The 15295-nt window shown below is 35.2% G+C and overlaps 1 protein-coding gene across 3 annotated transcripts in view; it reads left to right on the forward strand.

The window, feature by feature from the left end:
• Stam (signal transducing adaptor molecule) overlaps nt 1–15295 on the forward strand; it is a 60023-nt gene that overhangs the window by 35155 nt on the left and 9573 nt on the right. For all 3 annotated transcript variants that reach the window (XM_034509967.2, XM_076939520.1, XM_076939521.1), the window contains exons 4-10: nt 36–131; nt 1652–1798; nt 5997–6087; nt 6442–6634; nt 8462–8556; nt 11804–11892; nt 14829–14916. In XM_034509967.2, coding sequence (XP_034365858.1) covers nt 36–131; nt 1652–1798; nt 5997–6087; nt 6442–6634; nt 8462–8556; nt 11804–11892; nt 14829–14916 — 799 coding nt within the window. The remainder of the gene's footprint in view (nt 1–35; nt 132–1651; nt 1799–5996; nt 6088–6441; nt 6635–8461; nt 8557–11803; nt 11893–14828; nt 14917–15295) is intronic.

Below are 15295 nucleotides of genomic sequence, written 5' to 3' on the forward strand. Positions count from 1 at the left end.
TTGAACTCTTTTAATTCCTCACTCTATCCTTACAGCTTCTAGGAGCATGTGTATCAAACTGTGGCAAAATTTTTCACTTAGAAGTATGTTCAAGAGACTTTGCTAGTGAAGTAAGCAATGTACTCAATAAGGTAAGGAGCATTATGTCCGGAAATCAAAGAAGTCGTCGTTCTTTGTGTTTTTTATTAAGTTTTTCCTATTTTAAATTTTAAAGAATGTGTGTGTGTGTGTGTGTGTGTGTGTGTGTGTGTGTTCCTAGACTGTAAGTAAGAACTGTGTTTCCTTGTAAAGACTACAAATCCATATGAATTTTTATATTGGTTCTTCTACAAGCCACATTGTAATAGGTTTGGGGTTTTTCTATATTTTCATTTGATAAGAAAAGATACATTCCTGAGTAGAGTTACCGCAAGTTATTTTATATTATTTGTGACTATTGTGAAGGGTGTTGTTTCCCTATTTCTTTCTCAGCCCGTTTATCATTTGTATAAAGGAAAACTACTAATTTGAGTTAATTTTATACCTGGCCATTTTGCTGAAGTTGTTTATCAGTTGTAGAAGTTCTCTGGTAGAATTTTTGGGGTCTCTGCAAATAGTGATACCTTGATTTCCTTTTTGCCAATTTGTATCTCCTTGATCTCCTTTTGTTATCTTATTGTGCTAGCTAGAACTTCAAGTACTATTTTGAATAGATAAAGGAAGATACTTGTCCCTGATTTTAGTGAGATTGCTTTAAGTATCTCTCCATTATTTAATGAAATACCAGTTTACTTCAGGACATCTTTCTTTCTTCCTTTCTTTCCTTTCCTTCCTTTCCTTCCTTTCCTTCCTTTCCTTCCCTTCCTTCCCTTCCTTCCCTTCCTTCCCTCCCTTCCCTTTTCCCTTTTCCCTTTTCCCTTTTCCCTTCCCTTTTCCCTTCCCTTTTCCCTTCCCTTTCCTCCCTCCCTCCCTCCCCCTCTCTCTCTTTCTTTCTTTCTTTCTTTCTTTCTTTCTTTCTTTCTTTCTTTCTTTCTTTCTTTCTTTCTTTCTTTCTATATTTTGTACCCACAAAGGCATTTCCCTAATGTATAATCCTTCAGAGAAAACTGCTACAATTTAAGGTTCTATTAAATCTTCATCTTATGTGATCAGGGATACTACCTGACTGGCCATCACTGTGTTTTCCTACTGTATTACTATTCTATTGGGCCATACCTTTAGATGGAGTTGCCCCTAATGTTGTGGCAGAGAAGTTCTTACTGGGAACTGCCTCTAAGCCCTGGGTAGGTTGTGATTCTAAACTAAGAAGCACTCAATTTCAGGGATATAAGCTCATGTTAGCATTTGTTAGTAGTTTTTATTTGCCTTGCAGTTTTTAGCAATGGAAATACGTAATTTTTCTTTGTGCTGATGTATAAAGCATGTAAAATTGTAAATTACACTGAAAGGTCCTGTCATTTTGATCTTCAAAATAAACTATTACATATTCAATGTATCAGTTAAGTGAGATATAGGCAATAATATTTTTCTTTTTTTATGGTAAGAAAGTAACGTTAATTGATTTATAGATGCTGTTTTATGTTTACCAGTATTGTCTATTGCAATAGAAAGAAATATATTTTAACTGTAAAACTGGTGCTTTCTCATTATTTTTTTCTTTTTTGTTCCTTAGGGTCATCCTAAAGTATGTGAAAAATTAAAGGCTCTTATGGTTGAGTGGACAGATGAATTTAAGAATGATCCACAGCTTAGTCTGATATCTGCAATGATTAAAAACCTTAAGGAACAAGGTGTAACATTCCCAGCTATTGGCTCTCAGGTATTTTGTGAAGTTATATATGTTACAGTTTAATTTTTCTTCCAAAGTTGTTATATCTGTTCAACTTATTCTGTTTTTTATTTATAGTTACCTTTGGGTGCTATAGCGTGGTTTACTGCTAACATTTAGAGAGTCCCCACAAAACAGGCTGTAGTGTAGAATACTAGTGTGCCTTTCCCACCACCTTCACTTCAGAAAGAAACTGCTTTAATGTTTTATAATTTAAATTTTTTAATTCAGTTTGAATATAACAAAATTGCATTGGCTCAGGTAACTGTTGACAGTCTTGTTAAATGTTTTTAATGTTATTAGTTTATCTATAAAAAAATGATAGCTTAAAAATTAGTGTGTCTTTCTATTGAGAAATTTATGAATACCTTTATTTAAAATGAGGAAATATGAATGGTCAGTAGAAAAAGAAGCAAATAAAATGACCTACTTGAAGAGCTAAGTAGAGCCCAAGTCTTCTGTTTTCCCTGTATAAGACTGACTGTTGCAGGGTTCGCTTTCTTCTTGCACACACTGCTGTGCCTGTTATCCAGTGGATTTCTTGATCTGTGTCATATAAGAAGAAAGTCAAGGACATCTTTTACAGTCTTTTCTATTCTGGGTAACCATCCTTAAGGGGTGTTTAACCAATGTGGGGTGACTAAAGGGCGTAGTACTTTAGTGTGTTCTCATTTCCTGCTGAGTGGATTGGACAAGTTCTAGCAAGTTATGTGAGACTATGAATGAAGCAGCCCTTCTGTGAAGAGCATACTTTCTGTATAATTGTATATTTTTGTGTAGATTTTCTTCCCAGGCCAATATGAGTGTTCTTTAGATGTGAAGACCTAGAAAGATATCTAAGAGAGAGAAAGAAAGCCAGTGAATTACTTTTTTGTTGTTGTTGTTGTTTTTTTTGTTTTAAACAGTCAATTTTTAAACTAAGTCTATGGTAATATGTCTTTATTCATTTATAACCAATAGCTAGATTTTATTAGTAATAAAAATTTAAAACTAATGATTGATTTTATACAGAACAGTTCAAGGCACTATAAATTCTTTGGTACCAGAAACAATGTCTATCAAAGAGTAGATACACTGGAGGGAAATACAGACCAGACTTAGAATTGCATTTTCTATACCTGTTCTGGAACTTGTTACTCAGAATATGATTCATTGACCATTATCATCAGGATCACTGGAAGGATTATCAGGACTGCAGCCTCTGCGGTGCCACTCCACTCCTGTGGACTCATTGTCTCCATAAATAAGACCCCCAGATGCTTTGCATTGTGTACATGAAGTTGAGAAGCACTGCTCTGGAGCACAGCCTAGTGCAAGTGTAAACAATTCTCACACCACAGATGGAATTGCCCTTGTAAGAGAAGGAAACACTAGTGATGTGTCTGACACGGAGCCTTTGTCATTAGTCTTAGACAGTTATGGGAGCAACTTCAGGGGTTTCCTAATGTAATCCTTTCATTTTTACATGTGAAGGAACTGATTCTGAGTTGCTAGAGGAGAGACACCACAGACTGGATAATTCAGTCCAGTGTTTTTGTACCACCTGCTCTTGCCTGCTTTCTGAGAGCATTCATTGGATGTACTCATATTTAGATCAGATGTCATTGGGGCAGGAAGTGTAATGGACACTGGTAAAGTATTTATTGTTGATTGGTATAGAAATTACATTATCCTCCTCAAATTATTTGAAATGTAGAAAACCTATACTGAAGATTTTTCATATAGATACATGCAAGAACCATTCTTATTTTAATTATTATTCTTTCAGCTAATTGCATAGAAAGTAAAATACGAGAGAATTGTGGTTGTGTTTTATTATTTCTGAAAGGCTTGTCATTAGAAGCTGTAACGATGTATTTAATGAGAAACCAATGATGTAGGTCCAACTCTAGAGTCTCCTCTATTGAAGCTACGGAGCTTAGCTGCTGAGGTCCTTGCTATAGTTTCATCAGACTAGGTTTTTATTAGAGCACACTTAGCAACAGCTTCTGAAGATATATATAGATTTTTCTAAATATGTATTTTTATTCAAAGACAGAAGAAGATTATGCAAACATGTTGTGGAAATCATACTTCCCACTGAGTCGCGCTGCAGTTCTGTTAGCACTTGATATAGTGGTGGTGGACTAGCACTGCTGACCTAGTTAATGATGAGTATCTTGGTTAGCTAATGGCTGTCATGATAGGAACTAAGAAGCACAGAGCTCAGGAACACTGTGCTCATGTGGCTTCTTTCTGAATGGGCCTCTCAGCTCGTAGAGAGTTTCTTCAAATAATGTAAAATATCAACTTATCTGTGTGTTAGGTTCAACAAGTAATGAAAAAAGTCGTATAAATAATAAAGGCTGTGTCTGACCAAGTTTATTTGTAACTTGAAGAAGTATATAGTAGTTATATCAGAATCTAAGATCTAACTAGGAATGGGTCAGAGTTAAAAGATTTTAAAATTGTGTTTAAATAAAGAAAAACTGCCTGGGCATCTAATAATGGATAGTATAGTAAGTGATAAATCATAACTATATTATGTTGACATGTTGACTGTTTGCCATGCATTACACTCAACATACATTTTATTCATTGCTTATAATAGATACATTCCTTCTTGGAACATATCGTCTGGTGGGAGAGACAGAAGCTCAGTTACAATAGAAGCTGAAATTTAGAGCTTCTCAGCCATTGTCCTGAGTAGTATATATACGATTCTTATTTCATCTTTTTTTTTGTCTTGTCTTTTCCTTCCTTCCTTCCTTCCTTCCTTCCTTCCTTCGTTCATTCCTTTCTTTCTTTCTTTCTTTCTTTCTTTTTTTTTTTTGTTTTGTTCGGTTTTGGTTTTTGACATAGTCTTTTTCTGTGTGGCTCTAGAGCTTACTCTGTTAATTTCACTTTTTTAATTGATTGGAATACTTTTTATTTATTGGTAATCAAATCATTGTTTTATCATTTGCTATTGCACACCTCAACATGCCTTGTATTGTGGTTGTCATATGAATTTCTTCTGTACACATTATGGTAAACCTTTGGATAGGATATAAATGCTATACTTCTGCTTTGAACCCAGAATGAACCTCCTCTCATCTGGTTTTAGAAGCTGTACCTACTAACCCAGGCCTTTAACTGTGTTGTAAGATATGAAAAGCAGATGTTCTTTTGTATCATGGCTTTATTGGGAAGTTTATCAAGAGTGGCTAGGGACACCTGATAGCATATGGCTAGTATCTGAGATGTAGAATTTGCATCCATGTTTGCCTCATTCTTAACTTGTAATTTTAGTCACCCATCTTATACTGCCTTGTTCCAAATCCTTGTTTAAGTACCAGAGGTTAACAAGGGCGCTGAACTAAGAGCTTAGAAATGTTTCATGGAGAGAGTGATTTGTTAGCTATTTACTGATTGGCTGTTCAGACTCAGTAGGAAACAACCACAAAGTGACGAAGTGGAATGAACCAAGGGGAGCATGTAACTAGAACAAATGCGGACCATGGGTATACTAGTTGGAGTGAGCAGTTTGCTCAGCAACCACTGTCCACTTCTGGGCTGGAGACTGAAAAAGGAGATTGGCAAAATAGGCTGCATTCTGATCTGCATTGATGATATGCAAATTCCCAGAGGCCGTGAAGGCCTTGAGCTTTAGAAGCTTCTAATTGCAGACCTGGGAATTAGCCCACGTTTTTATCTGCACATTATTTTGTTTACAATATAATTAATGGTAAGCATTACCACACTGTCAGAGGTGCCTGTATTTTAGTTTATAAAATGTAAATATTAGCACATATAGATTACTTTCTGCCTTTTGACCTGAAAGAAACAGTAAAATACAACTATTAAATTTTTATTAAAAAATTCCAAAGCTGTTTCTAAAGTAATTCTCCAATTTGCTCTCACAACTTGTCTTTTAGCTCTGGAATTTTTGTAAAATTATAAAACACTATTTTTGTTTTTTTCTGTCTCGCATGTTGTTTTTAGGTTTATTGTCTTTGTGTTAATCTGGAGAAATGCAGGTGGTCTATCTACCTGCCCAGTAGCTTTTTATTTTTCATTTCTGTTGCTCCTTCTTCTTTCAAGTGGAAAGCCTTTCAGATTGGGTATCTTTTCTTGAGAAATCTGTAGCATGAGAAATCGAGATTTTAGGTTAGATATACATGTAAGACATTTTGAGAATGACCCTCATACCCTTTTCTGTATGTGTTAGGCTGCAGAACAAGCGAAAGCAAGCCCGGCTCTAGTAGCTAAGGACCCTGGCACTGTGGCTACCAAGAAGGAGGAAGAAGATTTGGCAAAGGGTGAGTTTGTAAATCCTGGAAGGGGAGGAAAGAAGACAGATCTCTGACTAAATAATATTTCTTAGCTTTTTACAGATAAAGGAAATGTCTTCAGATAAAGCAAAGCTGCTTTATTTTTTAAATGGAGTCTTTCTATTACTTAGAATAACTTTAATTGTACTTTTTCAATTAAAATGCCACACATTTTTTAAAAGTTTGTTTTATTTTTTTCAGTAATGAGTGAATATATATAACTGCTAATGGTTTGTTATTGTATGAGGTTATGCTTGCATCTCCTGTTATACTATTGAAAAATAATACTTTCAGTGTATTATTGGCCGACTAACATTTGAGGTCTTTAAAATCTCACTGCAGCTATTGAGTTATCCCTCAAGGAGCAAAGGCAGCAGTCAACCCCCCTTTCCACGTTGTATCCAAGCACATCCAGTCTTCTCACTAACCACCAACACGAAGGCAGAAAAGTTCGTGCTGTGTATGATTTTGAAGCTGCTGAGGATAATGAGCTTACTTTTAAAGCTGGAGAGATTATTACAGTCCTTGATGACAGGTAATAGTTAATTACACAGTGAACACTCTTGCAAAAATATATTCCTAATACCCTTGCTTTAATATGACTGAATGTAATTACCAAACATAATCAAAATATTGACTAGATGTTTTAGATGATTAACTTGCTGCCTCATACTATACAGACACATTGTGTAGTATTTCCCCTAATTTATGTTATTTAAATAATTTTTATTTGCTTTAGAAACCTGTTTTGTTCCATCCAGTAATTTAAATTGTTAAATTTTTTAAAAGGTTAAAGTTTTAGAAGATATGGTGGATTTATTTGAAGAAGTTCATGATCTGTTGATAGTATCCATTACAGAACCATATATCCATATAAAACAATAATTTTATGCTTATGGTATCATGGGAGAACTATATAGGTTTTTAGAGTTTACTCATGTAATTTTTTTATGTGAAGTGAATCATAATGTATTAAAATTTGTAACTGCTTTTTAAAAATGAATTTGGATTGATAAAGGTTATTTTTATATCTTTTTGTTGTTGTATTGCTCTAGTCTTTTTAAACAGCAGAAATATGCTTCTCTAAGTTCTGAGATTGAAAAGTCCAAGCCCTGGCAGGTTCTGGTTCAGACACAGCTGTATGCTCACTGTGCTGTCTGTCACATGTAGTCGCAGGAACAAAGAAGAGATCAGGAATCTCTTTTATAAAGTTACCAGTTCCATTCAAGAAAGGTCTACCTTTATGGGTTAATCACCTTCCAAACGCCTCCTTCTGACACTGACAAGATTTCAGCATGTGGAGTTTTAGGAAGACAGACATTCAGACCATTAATATTGTCATGTGAAGTCAAGCCAATATGAAACTTGAGCTCATCAGCTAGCATTGCAATTTGGTCATTCATTCTTTGGAGAAGTGTTTATTAAACACTTGCTGGCTTTTCCTACCGTAGGCACTGGGGACAGTTTCGTTTCACCTTTTGTACTATAGATAGTGTCAAAGAGCTTACATAGAAGCCCAGTGACTCCCAGATACTGTGGCTTTAAGCCTAAGGGCCTCTTTTGGTGGAAAAGAGTTCATAGTTTTGTTTTTGTTTGTTTGTTCTGTTTTCTTATGGTTTTGAAATTAAGAATAATGCAGCCTTTGTTTATTTTTGAAAGATACATGCATCTGATCCGCAATACTTAAAACATTCTGAAGGAAATAAACAATATTAAACATCTCTCATTTAAAAAATAATACCCTGTTTGACTTACTCTGTTAACCAGTGACAAAGCTGGGAATGAGAAAAGTGTATAACGTCCATGGCATTAAAGGCTAAAATAGAATATTTCATTCTAAGACAGTTAAAACCCATGGGAGGGAAACTGCTTATAGCCAGGAGCTCAGTAGAGATTGACATGTGAAGGTTTACATACAAACATTACATGTATGATTTGACAAACTGAAACATTTTTCGGGTCTTTACTCATGAGAACAACAAAAATGTAAGACAACTAAAATCCAGCATTCGAGAATCTGCTGTATTGTTAGGAATCCATGCAAGACCATAATAGTACCAGAAAAGCATGGCAAATTCTAATCACTATACTGTTTATCTCCTTTTATTGGCTTCTCAGAGGATTTACTGACTTTCTGAGGGAAAGAACTGTGGCTTTAAAAGCTTCTGTTGGCGGAGCTCATGTCCTGTTTGTGTTAGAACCTCACACTAACTGATGGTGCCTCTGGAGCTCCTCACTTCCTGTTGGTGAGGATAGGCTGCTCTTGCCTTTATTGGATTGTGGAGATAATGCAGGATAAATACTAGGAATACAGGAATAAGTCCTTCTTAATGATGAAACATTCTTTTTCTGTTTGTCACAGTGATCCCAACTGGTGGAAAGGTGAAACCCATCAAGGCATGGGGCTTTTTCCTTCTAATTTTGTAACTGCAGATCTTACTGCTGAACCAGAAATGAGTAAGTACTTTTCAGTCTGTTGGTGGATGATAGATAATCCATAATCTTGATGAAAGTTGAGTAAGCTCAACTTTATAGGCAAATGACTTAAGTGGTTTTGCCTCTGGGAATTTCTAACAGTGAAATTTCAGGGTGGACATTATGGTGCATGCTTGTAATCTCAACACTCCTGCAGTTCTGGTATGTGCTACACAGCCAAATGAGAGCCACTTAACGACACCTTGTTTCTAAAAATCAAATAAGTAAAATAAAGTTCCTTACTAGAAATAATCTAAGAATTAGAATCCTGTGTTGCCAAACTTTGTTATATATTCTTCTGAATAGGTGCCATAAAAGGTACAAATACATGAAGAAGTATTGTGGAGTTCATGTGTACTGTGAAGTCTTTTCTTATCAGCTGATAAAGTGTGGCAAATGCAGTGCAACATTATAGATTCTGTTTTCTAAATATGGGGCCAATTTCTGGTGTCTAGTCTTAGATTTTTCAGTAGCAGCCTGTAAGCCACATAATGGCCATACACCGTCATATTTGCAGAAGCTAGGTAAAATCTTATTTAATCAATCACATAAAGACTTTTGTGTTTGATTTCAAATCCTTGCTAAATTGAAAACAAAACGAGTGTGATCATAGAGAAAAACAATAATAGTGGCAGCTGTAATATAAGTAGGAGATAGCATTGCCAGGGCCCTTGAACAATGCTGTGTCCTGTCTATAGAGCCTGTAATATCTGTGCTGTGGTGAAACTTCATGTTAAGAATCATCAGAGAAACAGGAAAGTCAAAATACTCTGTTTTTAAGAAAGCAGAAAATATGTTAAGTATGGAAAGACTTCTGTTAGTGACTGAAAGGTTCAGGGTCTTAAAAGAACTTTTATATATAAATTGCTAAGCTGTGCTTATCTGTCAGGATATCTCACTTTTTCTCTTTGCAATAATAGGTAGAAGGATTCAAATTAAATGCACAAGGTCTGTATGTAGTTCCTCTTTTGTTGACAAAAAATTTAAGGAAGGATTTTTGTCATGGCTGTTTTGAACCTGGTACTGAATCTTAACCACAATATATAGTATATACATATTCCTAGAATATATGTCGTGTACATGCATGTTAAAGTGAAGAAAAGCCTTTACTAGCAAGTCAGAAATTGTAGACCTTTAATAAAATGGTCCTCTCTTATAGCTACCAAGTTGTCTTACATCAGTTTTGTAGAGGCAGATCTTGATTCAGTTCTCCATTGATAGAACTAAAAAGTCGTTGAAACTAAACACTGCATAAACTTGGGGACTGGAGAGATGCATCGGTTGTTAAGAACATACCGTTGTTCTTCCAGAGGACCCAAATTTGTTTCTCAGTGCCTATATTGAATGGTTTACAACTACCTGTAACTCCAGGGGATCTAATGCCTCTGCCCTTCTAGGGTACTTGCACTTATAGGCACACACTGTGACACACAGACAGGACATGTGTGCATAGTTTTTAAACAATAAATTTAAAAACTTATATGAGCATATTTGAATGGCATTGCATAATGTATCATGTTTTTTAATAATCTGGTCTACTGGAGGTTTTTGCTGTATTTTGGGCTCTATTCAATGTCAGCTGTTGGCTTTCAAGATGAGAGCCAAGATCATATGTCTGATATGTGGCCACTTAATCTTTGGCTCTCATCTGACAATGCTGCTTTACTATGAGTCTTCTGAGTTTTATATGTTTCACTCTGGGCAATGTAAGAGAAACAGGAGGATCAGAACTTACATAATGCAGTCATAGTCCTCAGCTTTAGAGAATGTGCTAGCAAACTGTGTGTCCCATCATTCTTTTACAGGAGACAGAAGCCAGTCTCACTTGACCTGTCACATGCACACATATGCCTCACTTATGGGATTTTGGAGACAGACACTGTGAAAATATGCCACTATATATGTGTGAATAACATATCATACACATTTGGTATCAGTTCCTATGAGAAAGGGGGCTGCAAACTTGTGTCTTATTAGTTCTGTGAAGTCTGCCGTGTGTTTTCTTTTGGGTAACAGTAATGAATGCAAAGCTATCCCAGTTTTCTTCTTGTTAATAGTGTAGGATGGCAAGCAGAATGTCTGTCGCAGATGTCTGCTTTTCCCCGTGGGAAAATGAATCAGCCAAGCTGGGTTTTTTGTTTTGCTTTGTTTTGTTTTTTTGTATGTAGAATTTTACTTTATGATGACTTGAATGTAATGAATGTATTCCTTACCTTTGCAATTAAACAGACAATACCAAAGCCCATAACACATACCAACTTTTTTTCAAAGCCACAAGCCAGATTCCAGTAGTAGGGCTAAAGGAGAAGAGCAGTTGAAATTCAGACACAGCCATCCCAGTTGTTAGCTTTCTATTTGTACAATAGATTTTAATCTTTCTAAACTACTTTCTTAAAATAGGCATACTATATAGGATTGTTTTGGAAATTTACCACAGCAAATTTACTCTTTTGTCTAGCACATTGAGTTCCCCCTACTGGGACATCCCCATTTTTATCTTTATTCCTAATATTTTTGTATGTAATAGACCTCATTGATACAAGGACCAAACATCCAAAAAAGATGATCCTTCTCAAGAACTGGCTGTGGTTTTTGTGTTACTTGGAGGTTGCCAATACCCTCACGTTTTTAGTTACATTAAGTGGTTTTCAAAGATTGCTTGGTGAGCAGAAGAAATAAGTGCATATGTCCAGTTCACTGAATCTTACTTAGGTTTTACTTGTAAGTACAATGAACCTACAAAGTCACACTCTTGTGCTGGCCAGTGCAGATTTCTGCTGAGGTCACACACACGGTTTTTCCATGAGCCTTGATGCTTCTCTCTGGGTAGAAAACCCAGTGCTTTGCCAGGGGACATGGTGATTTTCCAGTTCATTATATTGAGGTGACATGGTATTTTATCAAAGACAATTTTTCTTTTGAGTTGTCTGGTCATTTAGAAATAATTTAATAGAACTTACGTATGCTAGTACTAAGCTTTTAATTCTGAAGTAGGTAATTTTTAATTTCAGAAACAACTTAGTTTTATATATCTCTTATAGGAAGCAGAGTTTTGCAAGAGAGAATTTGAAAATCTAGACAGTTTTATCAAGTAATATTCTCTGCTGTCTGAGCTGTCTGCAGCTTAGTTATTCCTTATGTAGAGTCTCTAAACTCCATATTCTCGATTAAGGAATTAAACTTTTAGATCTATTTTGAGGAAAATATAATTTTTATATTTTTTTTTCAGTTAAAACAGAGAAGAAGACAGTACAGTTCAGTGATGATGTTCAGATAGAGACAATAGAACCAGAACCAGAACCAGCCTTTATTGATGAGGTGAGTGATTTCCTTGTTATTAACAGTAATGGGTACTTTGTATGGAAGCTGGCTTACTTCTTTTCTTGTTCTGAGAATGTTAGCAGTATAGAGAACGCATATGTCATTGTTACAGCTTCCTTGGCTTCATTTCTACCTTACTAAAAATCTTAATTTTTATTCTGCTAAGGGTTAAGGATATAGCTCAGTAGTTGAACATTTGTGTAGCATGTGTGAGACTCTGAACCAATCTCCAGTGCTATAGAGAGAGGAAGAAGGGATAATAAGATAGGAATGAATATGAATTCCTGTCTAGTATTTTAGAGATTGGATTTATATTGGTGCATTTAATTATTAGGCACATAGGCAGTTTTCAATTTTAATTGCTGTCACAAGGATTATTATAATGAGGGTTTTTTTGTTGTTGTTTTTCTTCTTAACATTTAGTTTAATTTTCTTAGCTTAGATATTCAGGAATGGAACTTCGAAACTGAATGATCTGTGTGTTTTTCATGTTAATAACTACTGCAAAATTGTTAAACAGATGGGAAATTTTATAGTTTTGTTGGTGCTTTGTAAAAATACCTGTTTTTTCGTGTACTCAACAGCCATTAAATTATATTCACCCCTGTTAATACTGTTGTTTTGAATAATAGCAGTATCAATATTGTATTGAATTGGTAAAACTATTAATCCACTAAAATTTACTTTACAGTAAAGTATTACATAATGGAATTAGCAAGCCATACAGGATGCTGTCCCCAGCAGGCCAAATTTGAAGTACCTCTACATTCATTTATGTATTTTCTAGTTTATGTATTTTCTAATTTAAGTTACCAAAGAGATTGTGTAGTCCTGTGCTTCATTTCTGTCTCCTGGTATAGAGCAGTGTACAACACTCTTTTCAGGACTTCATTTCTTGTAATAATTCCTGAAGTCAGTGTGCATGAGAAAACTTCTGCTATCATTTTCCATTGTTTTTCTCTTCTCTTTTACAATTTCTTTCTCCGCTATACAGATAAAAGCCTCATCCAGTGCCCATACTGAGCCTTATTCTGGTCCATTCATTTCTAGGGGTAGACCCAAATATTGGTAGTAGTAATGACTAGGTAGCACAACTCATGGCTTTGTACATTTTGCAATAATAAAAAAAATAATGAGCACAGTGAATTGCCGGCTAGTAGATTATTAAATGTAATTTTTAAATTTTTATTTTACTTTACATGTATGGGTATTTTGCCTGGATTTATGTCTCTATACCACTTGCATTCCTGGTGCCTACAGAGGCTAGAAAGGGCATTGGCTTTCCCTGGAACTGGAAGAGCTGCCATACGGGTGCTGGGAATCCTCTGGAAGAGCTGCTTGCAAGTGTTCTCAGCTGCTGAGTCATCTCTTCAGCCCCTAAGTCTGATGTTTACTGATAAGACTAAGAGCTTGAAATATGTGAACAAGGTTTCCCATCAGTTTTATTTATAGTGTCATAAGATAGGAATATGAACAGCCGTAAATCCTGACTGGTTTCATTGTCCTAAATTTGAGCTTTGTTACTTCAGCCCATTTACATATCAGTAGAAATCATTAATGCATACAGATGAATTTACCACATAAGAGTATTGCTAGTCTATATACACATTTTATCACAAAGAAGTTTAACATAGTCTTCTAGAAGACTTTAAAGTGCATTTAGATAACACTTTGTAGGAGATAATATAATGAGATTAAGGAGAAAATCAATTTGGAATTACTGATTTAAAAAACAATTGTTTTGCCTTCCTGGAGGTAGAACCCAGAGTCCATGGCAGGCAAGTGATGTTCTGGTGAGCCACATCTGCAGCCTGGTGTAAGTGGTGCTGCTGCTGCTTTCTGTTTGAGAGAAGTAAGAGTGTGGAAGAGTGCTAAGACCTGAGGAACACCCTGCTTGGCCAGATTGCCTTACATAAGGAAGGGAAGGAGTACTCAGCTGTAGCCCATGTAGAAACCATGTTGTATTAACAGAACAGGAGATAGACATTTCTGCTGTCTTTTTAAATGTCTTAAAATGAACATGAATCTTTTACCTGAAAGAATATCCATTTTAAAATACAGAATTAATTTGCCTTGACAGGAACTTTTTCTTTGCTTCCAATCTAACAATTACTTCATCTGTTAAACAGTCTTTGTTTGACATATCAATTTTACCTTCAATTTGTAGTTTTTAATTTATTAGCCCTATGTTCCTATGTATAGTAGCATTACTGCTAGAAAATATGTGTGAAAAGTTTGTAAAAATTTTCATAGAATTTGGTAAATGAAAAGCTCCATCTTGTACACTATGTGGGTATTTTTATGCAGCTCCCTTTTTAGTTCCTTCCATCCTAAGTATTAAAGGATTTTGAAATAGACCCAAGTAAGTGGATATGATCTATCTTATCATTTCCCACAAAAAGGAATAGAGTACAAGTTTCTTTCTTTTATGACAAACTGAAATGTTGATGAAAGAGAATAGAATCAATCCTTAGAGCCCCACTAGGACAACAGCTGTGAAAGGTCTGGGCTCTGTGTGTGGAACAGCTGTCATAATCTCTGCCAGAGAGAAGTCATGACTGAGCTGGCAATTATAGCAGGCCATCTGGAGAGGGATACACCACACAACTGTGGTGTGGCTAAGCTACAACTGTTCTAAAACAAAGTGAAATTCTTAAACATGGTATAAGAGATTTCGGGGATTACGCCCTGCAAGTTTAAATGGGTAGTCCTGTTCTGATTTGAATGTTTTGAAAAATACCCAAGGATAGTGTACAAGGGTTAGACTTCTTATGGTGCTAAAAGGAATACATAAGATGCTAAAAGATAATTGAAAAATTAAGTTATATTCTAACTATGAATGGTAAAACGCTTCTATCCATGATTTTCAAAGTGAGAACATAATATTTCATAGATATTGGTTGCTTTTGACATTAACTACTTAATTTCTGTAGGATAAAATGGACCAGTTGTTACAGATGTTGCAAAGTACAGATCCTAGTGATAATCAGCCAGACTTACCAGAGTTACTTCATCTTGAAGGTAACTTCATTTTCTGTCTACCTTACAAGCAAAGAGTAAACTGAGATCTTTCTTACTTTGTTGCTCCAGGATGGGTTTTGAGAGTAATCTTAGAAAAATGAAACGTTACACATTCTTCCTGTGCCATTCTTACCTTTCATATGCTGTTTGAATCTTGAGTAGAAGTTGAAATCACAAACCTTACTATATAAATTATTTTATTCAACACCTTAATCTTGTACAATGGAAAAAATATTTTGAAGTCAGTATTTTAAATTGTCACTGTTATATTTTAAGCAAATCTATTTTAGGTTCTATTGATGAAGAATAATTAATAATTTTATTACTTCACATTAAGTTTTTCATTTCTTTAATTATATATTTTTCAAAAGTTTACTTT

The sequence above is a fragment of the Arvicanthis niloticus genome, chromosome 8, assembly GCF_011762505.2.
Source record: "Arvicanthis niloticus isolate mArvNil1 chromosome 8, mArvNil1.pat.X, whole genome shotgun sequence".
Lineage (NCBI taxonomy): Eukaryota > Metazoa > Chordata > Mammalia > Rodentia > Muridae > Arvicanthis > Arvicanthis niloticus.